This window comes from Drosophila montana, unplaced genomic scaffold (genome assembly GCF_035044405.1).
Source record: "Drosophila montana isolate Dmon_TW-CO22-7 unplaced genomic scaffold, ASM3504440v1 contig_3231_1, whole genome shotgun sequence".
In the NCBI taxonomy this organism is placed as follows: Eukaryota; Metazoa; Arthropoda; class Insecta; order Diptera; family Drosophilidae; genus Drosophila; species Drosophila montana.
Window position 1 is genome coordinate 363,778 of NW_026998113.1, and position 16,413 is coordinate 380,190.

The 16,413-nt window shown below is 40.0% G+C and overlaps 1 protein-coding gene across 2 annotated transcripts in view; it reads left to right on the forward strand.

The window, feature by feature from the left end:
- Positions 1-16,413, forward strand: part of DIP-delta (Dpr-interacting protein delta) — an 87,578-nt gene that overhangs the window by 45,976 nt on the left and 25,189 nt on the right. Inside the window, exons 6-11 of one of the 2 annotated variants that reach the window (XM_064690034.1) lie at positions 1,285-1,375; positions 1,613-1,696; positions 2,518-2,627; positions 4,368-4,430; positions 5,471-5,746; positions 5,852-6,722. In XM_064690034.1, coding sequence (XP_064546104.1) covers positions 1,285-1,375; positions 1,613-1,696; positions 2,518-2,627; positions 4,368-4,430; positions 5,471-5,746; positions 5,852-5,916 — 689 coding nt within the window. In that variant the 3' untranslated portion in view covers positions 5,917-6,722. Of the gene's footprint in view, positions 1-1,284; positions 1,376-1,612; positions 1,697-2,517; positions 2,628-4,367; positions 4,431-5,470; positions 5,747-5,851; positions 6,723-16,413 lie in introns of those variants that run through there. The other variant, XM_064690035.1, reaches the window with a different exon arrangement.

Below are 16,413 nucleotides of genomic sequence, written 5' to 3' on the forward strand. Positions count from 1 at the left end.
AATTTAACTGCACGCTCGCTCGTCGCTCGTCGCGCGGCCGTGACAAACGCAGCCAGCGACCTGGTTGGTTCCTGCTAATGCAGCTGATATATGATGGAGTCGAGCCGGGCGTTAAAGTTGTGCGGCTGTTGCTGGTTGCTGGCAGCTGCACGCTGTGTGCCAAGTAAACGCTTGTTAATCCTAACGAGTTTCTTCGCGCCCCCCTCCCAGCCCACCTGGCTGCCTCAGGCGGCCCACACATTGACAATAATTCACGTCACGTAGCTGCAATAAAGTCACTTGCCGGCATTGCACGTATGACTTTGACGGCATTTTCCTTCGTTTCCATTTTTTTTTTAACCCACCACCGCCCCCACCTATTTTATTATGAACGTTTTTGTGCGTGGCGTTGTGCATGGTAGTTAGGGGATGCGCGATCCGCCATGTTTCGAAATACAGGTAGGCGCATTGACGGGGTGCGCGTTTAAATTTCCAACAAGCCGTTCGCTGTTTCAATTTCGTGTTTGCATTGTGCACAAAACTGGGGCAAACTATGGTAAATGCGCGGGTAAAACAGATAGTTGAGCTGGATGGAGACTGAGGCAAAGCTGTGTGTGGATATATTGATGGGGGCAGACTTTGTGCAACTAAATTGATAGATATTGAAATTATTCATAATCGCCAATTTCATATATGCCAAAATTTGACTATTATTAGTGGAGCTTGTCAAAATGAATGTTTGGCATAACAAGAGCAGCAATAAACACACTCGAAGCTAGTTTTAAAACAATTTTGCGCCAAACATGGCAACATTTTTATATTAACTGGCCAAATGCGCAAGTTTTTGCTACTGAAAAACAGCCCCCATTATGCTGCCAAAAATCCACAGCACGTACTTCCTGCTAAACTTTACATCATTTTCTTCATTTCTTTATTTTTAAGAGTCAGGCTGGCAACGTGTTGTCTCATTGCCATGTCTCGCAGAAGTGTTTTTCAGCTTTGTCATTGCACTTTCATTTTAAGCTTGCCAGACAGACGACACACACACACACACACACACACACATAGACACACGGGGAAAATTGAGCAGCAGGAAAGCGAGACAGACACATATTGAACATACGTAATGCTGCAGCTTATGCGTACTTTGGCCAAACGCTTGAAATGCAACGCCACCTTGCCTAACTACATACATGCACACATACTAACATACACACACTTGCATACATATTTCTCGGTATTTCCCTCTGGTATCGTTCACTTTATCAACATTTCTCTACCTTCTCTGCCCCGCGCTTCTTTCAGTCTCGCCAATGATTTGGGTGCCGAATCAACTTGTTGGCGCGCCAGCTGGCACAGATGTAACCATCGATTGCCACACCGAGGCTCATCCCAAGTGAGTTTTTCATTCATCTCTAAATATTTTTCTTTTTTAAATTTCGATATAGCATACATTTAAGCGTACTCGACGTTTTTTATTTCATTTAAACGGGCTTCTATCGCACCTCCAGCTGTTAGCTGATCTGCCTTTGATTTTGAAATGCACTTTGTTTTTCATTTTCTATGAAAAATCCCCCCCCCCCCCCCTTGTTCGAATATGATGAAAAATTGTTGTTATTCTTGCATTTTTCAGAGCCATCATCTATTGGGTATACAATTCTGTAATGGTATTGCCCAGCAAGAAATATAAAACGGACTACACAGAGAACTCGTATCGGTAAGTCAAATGAATGAAACTTTAAACCCGAAACTCGCCCTCTCAAAATGGTGTTGTTAAATATTTATTATGCATTTGCTCTTGACTACAACATTGGCAGCTGCTGGGTCAGGAGCAAAAACGCCAATGCATACTACATTTCAGTGCATATGTTCCCGAAAAAGATTTCGCCTTTAAATCACCTGTTACTCATTCCTTGTTTATTTGCCATTTAATTGAAATTTTGGAGCTTATATGAACGCTGTGCATTTTTAAGGTAGTTTCTGTGTTACGAATTAATTAAGACATCGATTTGTGGAATACGTGCAATCTGGTTTTCTCCTATTAATGACTTCGCCTTTAAATCGTCTCTTTCTTACTTCTTGTATTTGACTAAAGGCTCGAAAAATATGTTGTGTTTACATTTTGAGGCAATCTCTGTGCTGTGAATTAATGAAGATAATGATTTATGGAATACTTGCCATTTTTTTCCTCTAAAAAAACGATTTCCCCTTGAAATCACCAATTTTTTAATCATTTTATTTGTCTTGTGACTAAAATCTTATGTCTGAGCTAATCTCTGTACTAATGGCGACTTCGATTTGTGAAACACTTAAAATTTGATTTTCTCTCAAAAACAATTCCGTCTTTAAACAGTCAGTTTCGGTATTTAATGTATTTGTTTTTGGCTGAAATCTTATACTTAAATATATATATATAAATAACTAAATTCTGAGCTGATCTTTCTGCTGTAAATTAATGTCGATATCGATTTGTGGAACATCTGCCGTTTGGTTTTTTCTTTCTATATGTTGTCTCACTCTAACTGCCTATTTTTAAAGCGCCCACATGAAACTGACGATAAGAAACCTACAATATGGCGACTTTGGCAACTATCGATGCATCTCAAAGAATTCTCTTGGGGAAACGGAAGGCTCCATACGTGTTTATGGTAAGTGCATTTGTATTGGTAGCTTAAGTGCACTAGTTGCAGCCAACATATAAACACACAGACACACACACACACACACACACACACTCACATACACACATACCGAATGCAATATCGAGCGCCCTTTGTGGCACAATTTCGCCAAAAGCTTTTACCTATGTGCCGCTCCAGCGCCCACAAGAGCAGGCCGAATCCGAGCGGAGTCGAACTGCGGCTCGTCTAGCTCCGATATGTGCACTGTGCTCTGGAGCGTAAAACTAAACGAGCGGCCACCAACGGAGCTGAACTGCTTCTGACTCCGGGTTTGGGTTTACATTCGGATCTGCCAAACTAGCAACAGCAGCAGGACACGTAGATACATTCACCATAAACGTAAACATAAAATAAAGGTGCATTCTGGAATTGTTTGACTTTGTACCGTGCACGCTGCAAAAACTCGTAGAGCCGTTGAGCCTGGCAGTCTGGGTTACCTGCTTATGTGAGGTCTCACGTGTCGTCTGTGTTTCGTTTATATTTAGGGACTTTCATTTATTTATTTATTTTTTATGCACTACAGAGCTGTAGCTGCGTTCGGGAATAAATGAATAAAGAAAAGGTCACAGATGTTTTGATTGTGTTCTGAGAAAGTCGTGGCCTGAGATGTTGTTTATACCCTTCTAAAGGGTATTACAATTTTTTAATGAAATGTGTAACGCATAAATGGAGATAAGTACGACCCCCTAAAGTATATATATTCTAGATCAGCATCAACAGCAGATATACCCGATTTAGTCATTTCCGTTTGTTGGTCTGTCTTTTACCTTTTTGTTTACCAAGATATCTAGACCAGACTCGGCATTTACTAGCAAAACTATCCAGCCAAATCTTATCAAGATCGTACTACTATATTCTATAGCTCTTTAGGAATTTGTTTTTAGTGTGAATCTTTTTAACAAACACAGCATTTGCGAGCTTCACTATTCTCACATATCTGCAAAGCCGTGAGGCAAATGTTTAAAGGGTATTAAACCTTCGGCATGCCAAATATATCATTACTTTCTTGTATATTCTTTTATATTTGGTAAAATGTATCTTTGGCAATCATCTAGTTAGCCTACTTTGTAAGAATTGTTTATAAAATAAAAGCCAGAAAGCTAGCTATCTAAGCCGTCCTTGTGACACAGTCATCAAGAGCAAGCATCTAGCTTCATAACCCAGGCTTATGTACGGATCCAGTAATATCTTGCCCAGAAATAAAAGCAGATAGTTACCTTAAATATAATATTCAACTGTTATTATCAGACTATCCCAGTTCAAATACACACGATTCCTTTGAGAGATCATTTATTTATTATATTTCAAAAAATACATGTAAAATTTAATTATAAATCCAATTAAATTGAATACATTTTCGCAACATCATGTTGACCCACATTTTATATATAATGTGGCTTATAAAGGCTTTATATGTACATGCATATGCTTTTAATTTATTTTCTTTAAGCTGCCTGCAACTTGAACGATTGAGTTCAAGAAGGAAATGGTGTGACCTTTCCACTGGCACCACTTGACATACAAAACCACAACGCAGTTGGCATATATATTTTACGCAAATACACTTTATATATATACATCTTGCATACCCACACACACAGACACACGCACAGACAGGCTTACACAGTGACTGAAATTAAAAACTCATTTGGTTGATTTTATCATAATTAATTATGCGATGCTATTCGATTCCATTTTGTTTTACAGAGATACCTTTGCCATCAACACCATCCAAACAAGTAACACACACCACCGTCGAGTCCAGGGAGAGTAAGTATAGTATCAGACGAGCTGATGTTAGCGATATGTATATGGGTGGAGTGGGGCCAGGCCCAGGGCTGGAGCTGGAGCTGGAACCGGGGCCGGGGATAGATGCTCGCTTTTGTGCTTAACACATCCCGTAGAGCGTCGAGAGCGACGAGCGTTGCATAAACTGTGAAAGTCACACCGGCAAACCGACACTTACTCACACCCACCCCACACACACGCACACCCGCACTCACACTCACAGAAAAGGATACAGGATACGGCGAGCCACAAACAAAACTGCGAAAGTAGCAGCTAAGCCAGGCAGAGCCACACATACCATCGCAGCCAAACACACACACACACTCGAACACACACAGTGGCACACTCAAGAGAGTGCTGTGGGACGGCGACACGCCCACAGAAAGAGATAAAGTAAAGCAAAGCACTTTTGACTATTTCAACGTGGGGCTTTCCAAACTCAAGTCGAGCAGAAAAGTACACACACTTTCAAGTTCTGTGTGTTCCGCCGGGCTGTGCAAGTCCAGGGCAAAGCAATATGCTGCGGATTATGCTGCTAGGGATTTTCGGGGGCATTAGGTTGGAAACACATTTGAAACACTGCCGCGCTGCAAAAAACAACAACAACTCTTGAGAAAGGACCAAACATATTTTATTTAAAGTGACTGGCGCGGCGTCGACTGCCACTGCAACGGAACGTAATCCTTGCCAGGCAACAAAGGATGTGTTATATCTATATATGCAGGAGTGTGTATATATATATATATGTGTGTGTGTATGTGTTTGTGCTGGTGTTTGTGCGCGTGGTAAATTTTTGTATCGCAGCCAAGTGGCTGCCACAAGATTTCCACACAATTTAACTTGAAAACCATGTCAGCAAAGGTTGAACAAGTTATATATATATGCGGACGTGTGTGACTGTGTGTGCGTGTGTGTGTGTGGGGCAAGCTTTCTTCTTATTGAGTTATTAGCCATACGATAAACAAGCGAAGCGTGCTAATTTTAGCTTCTTTCACTATTCCCATACTCTCGCACTCTTCTAGGCAATATTATACCAACTTTACGCAACGATTCAACGAAATCGCTACAAACGGATGTTTACGCCATGAAAAACGATTTGTATGCTGGCAGTGGCTCATCGTCGGCGGGCTCCAGCTCATCCGCCGCCTCATCCTCTTCGATGCAAACATCCTTGCTGCCCGGTGGCGCCGCCGGCAATAGCCTATCAGCGCTAAGCGGCGGCAGCAAGGGCTCCCTGGCGATAGGCAAGAGCATGTTCTACACGGAACGTCCACCGAACGAGTACGCGAGCTCCACCGGTAAGTTTGTCTGCTCCTATAAATCTATAACTAACTCGTGATAACTCAATCCATATACTTATATATAATATTTATATATCTTTTGCCTATTTGTGCTGCAAATAGCTGGAGCTATGCATAGGCTGTGTTGGCTGGGCGCAGGATTAGCTCTGCTGTTTGCTGCGCTTTGAAATCAATAATTTGAGTTCAACTAAAATAAACATAATAAAAAAAGGCATTTGTAAAATGCAGCCAAAGGGGGGTACAAGGGGTAGCTTTTAGGTGTATTAATTTCACAGCTGAAGCAAACTGAAAACTGAAAACCAAAAATGAATACTAATAATGTTTATAGCTACAATAATAATATAACTAATGAATAGCTCACATTTAATTGAATTTGTTTATGATAAAGTTAAACAAATTTGTTAAATGAAAATTGACAATGAAAATAAGCGACAAAAATAATTAAAAAGTTTTGCTGGCGTGCGTAGCAAACACAATAAATGCTCATTTTATGTACAATATTAAAACGTATACATAAGAAATACACACACACAGACAAACAGAAGACTAGTGAAGGAGAGTTATTTGTACAATTCAAAAATATACATATTCTCACGATACAAAGCAAAAAAAAAAATTTAATCCATATAGAAATATAGTTTATAATAAAATTGTTGAGCTTTTGTTTTTGTGTGTGTTCGCATGTCAGTTTCCTAGGGCTTAGCATTTGGTTTTTCTTGAATACACATGCAAAAATATTTAGCCAAAAAGCAAAGCTTTTCCATCGAGCATTATCCTAGACTTAAATAATATTTTTCTTTAGCCAGCTGCTAAGTGAATTTTCCATGGAAATGAATATACACTTGGATTATAATTAATTTCAAATGAAAAACAAAATGGATAATCGTTTAAAGAAAACGTTGCATATTGCATAAAATTGCATATCTTAAGCAAATAACAGAATTTATCATATCCCAAACGTAAACATATGATGAAAATACATATGAAAATTGTGTCCTTTATTAGTTTTGAGTTCTTAAATAGAGTTTTTTTTAGTAGTTTAAGTCATGCAATATAAATTGCTGCAGTTCATTTATTGGGGTCATCATTAATTGTTGCATACATTAATATTTGAACATCTTAAAATACATTTTGAGCGTTATTTATCATTGCAGTTTTAGCAAGCAAAAGCTTTTCATTTACATATTTGATTTTTCTTTACTTTTGCATTACATTTATATTTTTTTGGATTTCGTTTCGATGTACTTCATTTCCAGCGCTTTTGCAATATTTCGCAAATATAAAAGAAATTGCAATTTCTTAAATGCAGAAATTTCATTGAGCTGCTTGAGGTTGAGCCACGCCCCCAGGGCACCAGCAAGCTGGTCGAACTAGTGCGTCAAGGCTTTACAGTTGTTGCCATGTTTGGTCGTGGCAATAAAACGCCTTAAAAATGTCATTAATTTTTACATTACACGCCCACCACCCATCACCCCCCGCCCTGCACTCGGCGCTCCCTGGCGCCGGGCCACAGCCAGAAAGAAATTGCAATAATAATATTCCGGCAACGTACACGTAGCCATTGGCTTGATTTTACGTATTCGAGCAAATTGTTGCTTACTGGCTTCGGTGTCCACATCCTTGTTCCTCGTCCTCGTCCTCGTCCTGATTCTCGACCTCGCAGCGCTTTTGTGCGCTTTCATCATTTTTTAATAAATGCACATGCTAATTATATTATTACTCATACGACCCGTGGCACGACATTGGCCGTACCGCCGAGCGCCGAGTGCCGAACACGCTGAAACGTTGTCTGCGCGAAATACTTGCAATTAATTTCAGCATAAAATTGCGTGGCCTGCGGTCTCCCTGCCCCGCACAATGACACACAGTTAACATGTCCAATTTATTGGTCATAATTCATGCAGACCAATGACGAGGCCCCCAAAGGTGGCCCACAGGCGGGCCCCCCAGTCGAAACCAAGCGACTATCGACAGCAAGAAAAATGGTATTAAGGCCAGAAGATATATGGCACATTTGCATATATATATATATAAATATATATACAAAAAATGGGCAAGAGTTCTTTTCTATATGTGTGTGTGTGTGTGTTTATATGCGCACACACATATATGATATGTTGTTGTGTGTGAGCGGGGTTAAGGGGCTGCCAATTTACTGTATTTATGTCATGTGTGTTGTTGCCGTAACTTTATATGGTTTTAATAATTTAAACCGTGTTGCATAAAGTGCGGCATACAGTGCGTGGCAGCTGGCCAAGTGGCAGAGCACACATAGTTAACTGTTAACCGATGTTAACTGCAAAAGGACTCGCTGCAGCGCCTAGATAAATGAGTGTATTCAAAGTAATATATGAATAGTCAACATTGTTGCCGGCACAATGCAACAAAATTAATGCTTTTTATTTTATTTAATATTTTTATTGTATACTTTTCGTGTGCTCATTGTGTGATTGTTAATACTATTGTTGTTGTTGTTGTCGATGGAGCAAATAAGGACATGCGCGTGTTGACTTACATGCATTGTCGCTTCTGCCATTATCTCGAACAATGCAGCTAATTAAGTATTATAAATGCAAACCATAAGGCAGCAAGCAACTCTCGCCCCAAGGACATGCAAAGGGTCAATATTGTCAACATGCGCTTTAAATTTTCGTCAAATAAAGCTGAACTTTTCTTCAATATATAATTTATTACAATTTATTGCTTATGATTTATAAACGGGCATTCGGTTTTTTTTTTTCTGTTTAAATCTCATTTGACATCAATTTGGTTCATTTAACATTAACCTGATCTGCGGTTATTGTTTTTGTTTTTCTTTTTGTTTTACTCAACAAATATGTAAATACAAAAGTTAGATTCATATAAAAATAAATAATTATACATATAAAAAAACCGCTGTAAACTAAATTGCCTTTTTATGTAAATAAAATTATAAATAATTATTGCCACAATAAAATTCAATAACACAGCGCAATATAATTAAACAAAAAAAAAAAACGTATTCCATTTCAAAAGGCATAAATAATAACAAGTTTTGAAAACAAAAGCCGCGGAAAGTTTAAAGTAAAGTATATTAAAAAAAAAAAAAGGAAAACTTGCAGTGCTCGTAATTAAGCCGATTTAACTATAAATAATTGATAGAAATATTAAGTGAAAATAATGATATTGAAAATAATTGTAATAAATTATAATATGCATATACATATATTCATAAATATATATATAAATAATTATGTTGTTTGTTGCCTGTACTTAAAATTTAAGATGAAATATCAAATCAATAATAGTATTCTAAATGCCGCAGGCTTTTGCAACGGAAATTTTCCTAATAATATTAAAAGCTGCAAAAAAAATATAAACTATTTATTTGTGCTAACAATTTGTTTAACGGAGCGGCGAGACACAATAACAATAAATAAATAAAAATGCATTATGCCCCATTAAATCTTATGGAAATTGATTTGTTAGGCAAACAATTTAAAGTAATTTATGAAGTTAAAATTTCATCATAATTTAGTTCGCTGCAGCTAAAAAGTATGCAACAAAAAATAGTTTATCAAATTTGCTTTACAATTTAATCCCTAATTAAAATGTCATTATTTAATTATGGTTTACCAGCCGCTCAGTTAAAAAGCTAAGCTATTGTAATATAACGAATTAACTGCAATGAAATGAAAAAAACATAAATAATAGCAAACCACAAAATATGTATTTAAGATTGAGACTAATTGTAAGCAGTTATTATTACGCGAAAATAAGCATAATAAAACTTAGGTTGATTGATACCAAAGCAAAGGGGCGACTAAACGGGAAACGCAAAGCAGAAAAACCAAAACAAAAAACAAAATGCGAACAAAATGGAGAACAAAGTAACGAACATAAATAACTGTTGTTTTATTCAGCAATTTGCATCTAATTCAGCGCTCAATTACATGCGTCGACGTCGACGCCGGCGTCGCTGTCAGCGTCGACGTCAGCGCCGCATTTATGCAAATGCCTTTGGCTTTGGCTTTTCGGCGGCTTTACGTTGGGGTTTTGACATTTGGCTCTTGCCGGCTTTTAGGCCAAAAACGTTAATGAGCGCGTTTATTTTACAGCAGAGCAACAACTGCATAAAAGTGTGTGAGTGAGTGTGTGTGTGGTTGCTAATTGTTTGCGACATGCAAACAAGTTTAACACAAAATATGCTAAACATTTGCGAAGCAAAGAAAACTGTTTAATAATTTAATGTTATTTGCATAGATTTGAGCTGACGCGTTGACGTTGCTCAATTAAGCTCGACACGCAGCACACTAAAGCGCCAAGCCTGCCGAACCACACCACACCCACACCACCACGCACCACTTCAGCAGCAAGCGCATAATTTGTTTGTTTTCATGATGGCCAGACGAACTTTTTGGCGACAAAACGTTTCACTCGGCACGCACACGCTGCGTATACGCAATGTGCCACAACAGCAGCAGGCTTGCGGGCGGGCTGGCAGACAGCTTAAAGCCGTGCGCTTCAATTTGGTTAACAACTTTTGCCACAAGCATGTAAACCACTTGGGCGCACTAACATTATCATAATTATAACATATATAGACAGACATACGACGGAGAGAGAGAGAGAGAGAGAGAGACATACAGACAGCGGGGCGGACGGACACCTTTTGGTTATCTCGTGGCTGACGCTGGCGCCACTTGAGCAACTTTTCAAAAGTCATTTAAATTATACGCACAAAAGCGCGAAAATGATGCCACAACGTGAATTCAGGCGCCACTTACAGCCAGCACACACACAGAGAGAGAAAGCGTGGAAACACAAGCGGAAACCACATTTGTCGGCAAAGTTTTGCCTACAGCCGCTTCAACATAGCGAAAATAGTTGAGTGCAAAGCGTGCGCACACTTAAGATAAGCTTCAAGCGCAAAACTTTCATCTTACAAATTCGCGTAGCACCCAACCAACCCGTCGCACACTCTGCTTTCACCAACCATCCACCTACTCCCCCCGCCCACCATACGCATTCACAAATTAATTCTGCGCCCATGTCTGTCTGCCCCACTGTCGCCATGTCTGTTTGTCCCTGCTGCCATTCGTGCCGCTTTTGCAGCTGCAGGAAATATGTTTAATTTCATTTAAATGTAGTAAGTGCAACACTTTGGTTAGCTTTTGCCACGGCATGGCGTCTGCTTCTGGATAGCTGCTGCATGCAGCGGGGGGCTAGGGGGTTGGCGCTTCTGGTTTACATTCATGCGGGGCTGCCGCTGCTGCTGCTCGCTTCGCTTCGTGGCGCTGGGCAAATGCAATGTTAAAATTCTGTGTGTGTTCTTTGCCAGATTTTACACATTTATTTGTGTAAATGAATTACAGCTCAAAGGATGCATCTGTGTTTGGTTTTTGGTTAATGAGTGCGAATGGCATAAGCAGCTGCTTTGATTAAGCAACTTTTTATATCAGCCAACGGAAATATGTAATTTGTTACACAAGTCTTGCACGTTCGTCATTTTTAGCTGCACTCTTTGAACTAAATCTTAAACTCTCTTGTTACCCAAATAAATATCCATTTTCCTGGGGACGACACTTCAGCTTAAAACAGGAAAAAGCAAAAGACAATAAGACCTATATTTACAGCGTCCGCTATGTCAATTGCTTTTAAATTAAATCAAATCCAGAACCCGCCAAGAGCCCAAAGTCTTTTACAACTTACAAATAGGTCAAATCCGAACAACTATTATCTAAACCATTTAATTCAAATGTTTGCATATTATTTTTTTGCACTTGAAATGCAATTTGATGCAAATTTTATTTGAATTTTTAAAACGCAGTTTTAAGCACTTGAAATTTAATTTAAATTCATTTTGCACTTAACTTTGCCAATGCCAACAACATCATTATGAACATTCCATAAACCAAATAAACTTATAAAAAATGTTTGCAGCCCGAAGGGATTTTCGAAACTTTGTGTGCATTTTTAAAACAGACGACGCAAATTGCAGCCAAACATGTCGAGCAGTTAAATTTTTGTTGTTATTATTGCCACATGCAGCATGCAGCACTACTTACATGTATTTTGCATACTATGTTGCCATTGTTGTTGTTGCTGTTTCTGTTGTTGTTGTTGGACTTCGCCCTGTCATCGCCACAGAGTTTGTTGCCTTTATTTGTCGAAACTCATCTGTCAGTTTTACATAGTGCTCCCCAGAGAAATTTTATGTTTGTTGCATAAAAATTACATAGCGCATTGTTCGCTAGCGGACTTTGATGGCAAATGACTGCCCCACACACGATAACAAACACACTCAAACACACACGCACAAACCCCTGCACTTAAACAAGCAAAAGTACTAGTGCGGAGTGTGTGTGTTTGAGGGTGTGTTGAGTGTTTCTCTGTTTTTGGAATTTGTTAAAAACCAACGCAGCAGCTGCAAGTCGCCGCGGGGACTCATTGATGTGACTGCGACAACAACCGAGCTGAAACTTTGCTGTCATTTTGAGGGGTGGGCGCCGCAACTATATCATTTGCAACTCTATGCGGTCACTTGCTAAAATGCCACAAAACATCATTTAAATAGAGATACTTAAATAACTCAAAAGAGGCAACATGAGCGACTATCTTCGGAATACCGAAGATTGAATACACTTTTAAACATGTCGCTTTAAAATGCTTGCTTACATTCCCCTCGATAGTGTCATTAGACTTTGCTTATATTTTATGCGCATTGTTTAACACTTGCAATCTAAGATCTCTTAAAAAAAGCTTTTTTCGACCAATCATTTCTCTGGTAGCAATATGATATGGTGGACTGATCCAGCCGAGTCCAACATATGTACGCCTGCATTAGAAAGACTTTCTGTAATAATAGAGCTAAGGCTTTGAACTTACTCGCCCAGATAACTGCAGCTGCCTGCTGCTGTTTCTCAAGCAGTTTTCAAAACCCATCGTTTATTAATTCCCTTTCCACCTATATTTTAAATAAACTTTTCCCCGAAATAATATAAGCCTCTATAAATTTCTTGCCTTATTCTCAAGCTGAGCTCTTTAAACTGTGTGTAAGGGGTTACAAGTTAAAGCACAAGCAACATTTTGTCTGTGCATTCTACAGGCGCGAGCTCTTCTTCTTAAACACCGCAGCTATCAAGTGTATTTTATGGATGGCTTTTGTGCGGGTCTTTCTGTTTGCCACATTTTTGTCGTCGCGCATATTTGTTTGACTTTATTTTTTAATTTTCACAACTTTTGACAGCTTTGCAGTTGGTCACGTACAGGGATGTCTGGACGTCTCCCAACGCACATTGGCTATGCCCAGCGTGTGTGTGTGTGCGTGTATAGCTGGCCATTGGTCAGCTTTTGGCAAGCATCTGCGTTTGACGCACGTGCAGCTCATCCTTTTTCTTTTTTTTGTTCAGTCCTCGAGCCAGCCATCTGTCTGTTGCGTTGCCAATTTTAATCAAGTTTTCTCGCCTCTCTCTCTCTATTTAATTGTCAATTTGGTCGGCGCGTGTCTCTGCCGGCCTGATAAATTATGTGTCGGCCAAAACAAATACCACAAAGGCAAAAAATAAATAAAATGCAATCACAGACACACTCAAACACGCACAGACACAGGCACACGCATTAGACAAATCATCTTGGAGCAGTATAAGTCACACACACACACACGCACACAAAATGCATTTACGCAATGTGTATGTTTAACTGGAATTTACGAGTTGGAATATATATGCAAGCCTAGGCTCGGCTTTTGGACTATTGCGGTGGGTGTCCAGTCAGGCGTTCTTATCTCTGCCTTGCAGCCCGGTTCAGTTATCTTTTCTTAATGATTCCATTGTCAAACTCATTGCTCCGGAAATTGTGTACACAATTTAAATATTCAACAGGATATTGCATGAAATATTCGTAGACACACGCACACAGACACGCACGCAGACACGCACACAGACTCTCACACACTAACATACATACACAAGACCCTAATGTCCTAAGCCAGTCCAGTTGGCCAGTTGACCGGTCAACACTGCGGGCGAGAAAATCTTGTACGTAAATGTCCTTTAGTTTCTGTCCGTGCTGGCACAGAGCATTTCCATTTTTGTGTTTTTTCTAATCTCCGATTTTGTGTCATTTCAAATATGTGTTAGAAATATTTCTACCTTGCTTGCCAAATTTATTTACAAATTTGATTTACATGGAATTTAGTTAGCTTGGCAAATTAGTTTATAAATTCTAGTAAGAACTGCCGAGCTGCAGTATGATGAAGCAACAGACTTTATTTGGGAAACAAATTTGTATTTAAACGCTGATTAATATAGAAGAAGAGCACTTACTCGCACACTCTTTTTGAAATATCACCGTTCTATGCGATTCTCATGAAATGAAGTAATGAAAATAAGTGTGAAAGAGTGAAGAAGAGAGAGAAAAAATGGATATTCAAGACAACAGACAGAGAAAGAGAACAAGTTCTCTCTCTCTCTCTCTCTCTTTCCCTCTCCTTCTGTCTTTCTTTTACTACATAATTGTGTGTTGAGCATTGATAATAAAAGGAATTGTATTGTCTTAGGCCTGTCACTTGGGGCACGCCAGCAAGCTGGGCCAAGCACAAGCCCCAGTGAGACTGGTCGCCGCCGCCCTGAAGCCTGGCGAGTCGTGGGGCGTGCAACAGTGGCCCCGAACGCGTGTCAGTAACAAATGCCATTCATTTCCGATTCCAGGCTGCACGTCGCTGCGCCACAGTTGAGCTGGGTTGAAGCCAAGGGATGGAACCGAACCTGACTTGGCGGCCTACAGCTACAAGTAGCCTGGTCGAAGTGTTGTGTCTTATTCTGTAGCAGCAGCAGTAGCAGCAGCTGCTATTGTTTATTATGTTTGGCCTGGGCTCCATTTGTAGCAGTGACTTTGACAAGTTTGCTGTTATAACATTAGTTTGTGTTAATCTTTTACTCGCTACGGTCACAAGGGAGCCCAACCCGAAGCGCGCTGAACAATTGAAACGGGGCATAGATTTGATGGACTTGCGCATCAACTTTTCTAATGCAACTTGAAAACTTTTTGATAGCCAAACAAAAGCGAGGAAACAGCAAGCAAATCACTTTATGTTGCCAACGCTGCCACAGGATGCCTCGTAAACTTTTACGCGCTCAAAAAATGGGATGGGGCAGCTCGAGCTTGCGGACACGGCTGCGGCATGATGGGTCGGGCAGTTGGGGGTTGTCTTGATTGTTGCGTTTCCATTTCATGGCGTTGCTCGGTTGCTGCTGTTGCAGGTTTTGGTTTGTCGCACAAACACTTTGCCCCAAAATAGCTTTTCATTGTCTGCTGCTGCTGCTGTGCGTTGCGGCTGTTAGTTTGTTTAGGTCTGACGGCAGAGGGGGGCCAGCGACCGTGAGGCATACAAATGTCAATAAAATAAATACTGTTGACGCAGCGCGGTTATTTTCCAACACAATCTCCATTACAGCATTTACATTTGTATGTCTGGCTGTGTGTGCGTGTGCGTGTGTTTGCTGAACACGTCTGCCTCTTGGCCTGAGTGGCTGTATTTGACTTTAAGCGGCGTTAACGGCGACAAAGATAAAGACATGAAGCCAGACAGCTGATGAGAAGTGAGTGGATGAAGGTCCTCCTGGTCCTCCTGCGGTGGCTCTGCTGCTGCCTGCGACTCGCAGATACGTAGCTCGGCAATTGACGGTCATTGTCATTAAGTCGCGCAGAATGAAGATGAGTTTTTCCCATTTCATTTGTACTTGTTGTCTTTTTTTCACGCCTCGCTAGTCGTTTAGTTCATTCGCCTTATCACAGTGGGCGACAGGACTCAGCTATTAAGAAGAGTGCTGAATCAGTTTTGCCGGTCGCTCGAGTATTTAAGTAAATTTGACTAGGATTTCATCAGTGTAAACTCAAAGCGCTTTTCATAAAACATTTGCTTTTACCTAGAGCAAGGCGCGAGTTTAATTGTGAGCGGGATTTGAAAAGGTTTCTCATATTGAAAACAAAACTCTTGAAGTGAATCTTAAACTATTGTATCTGGAAGTAAATGGAAATTATTTCCGCTTGTTTATAATGCTTAAAAATTAATTATAAATTGTTAAGTGTTTGGAATAAGGCCTTTCCAATCTATAATCGAACATTTTGTCTAGCTCGAGGTCAAGTTTGATTCTGGTTTCTTATTCCATATCTTGCTATTTCTCAATAACAACCCTCTTAAGCGTGAATCATTCCATATAATTTAATATGTTACACAAGTGTTTCTATAGGTAACTTCTTAAACTGCGATCTGATGCTTGGGATTTCTTGATTGAAAACTAAACTAAACTTCTCTATAAACTTTTAACAAAGTCTGACATGGAACCTTTGGCAAATTGCCACATTCCACATAAAGCGCTTAACCCAAGAGCTAAAACCACGCACTCATCCACGTGCCAGGCCACAGTGCTGCCCACTTTTGTTGGTTTATCTACTACTTTATTACTGTAAATCCTCAGATAATTTATTTGATTTGTACGCGTGTATGCCCCAGCATAGCAGCAGCCAAGCCGCGCCCCTCCCCCGCACACGCACACACACAAACACACACACACGCACAGTCGCACACAAACAACAATAGAAGCAACAGCTGCGCTTTTGGGTTTCTAGAGTTTCTCTGTTGGTTTCTCTGCTTATGTGGGTGCTGATTTGTATCTCTAGAC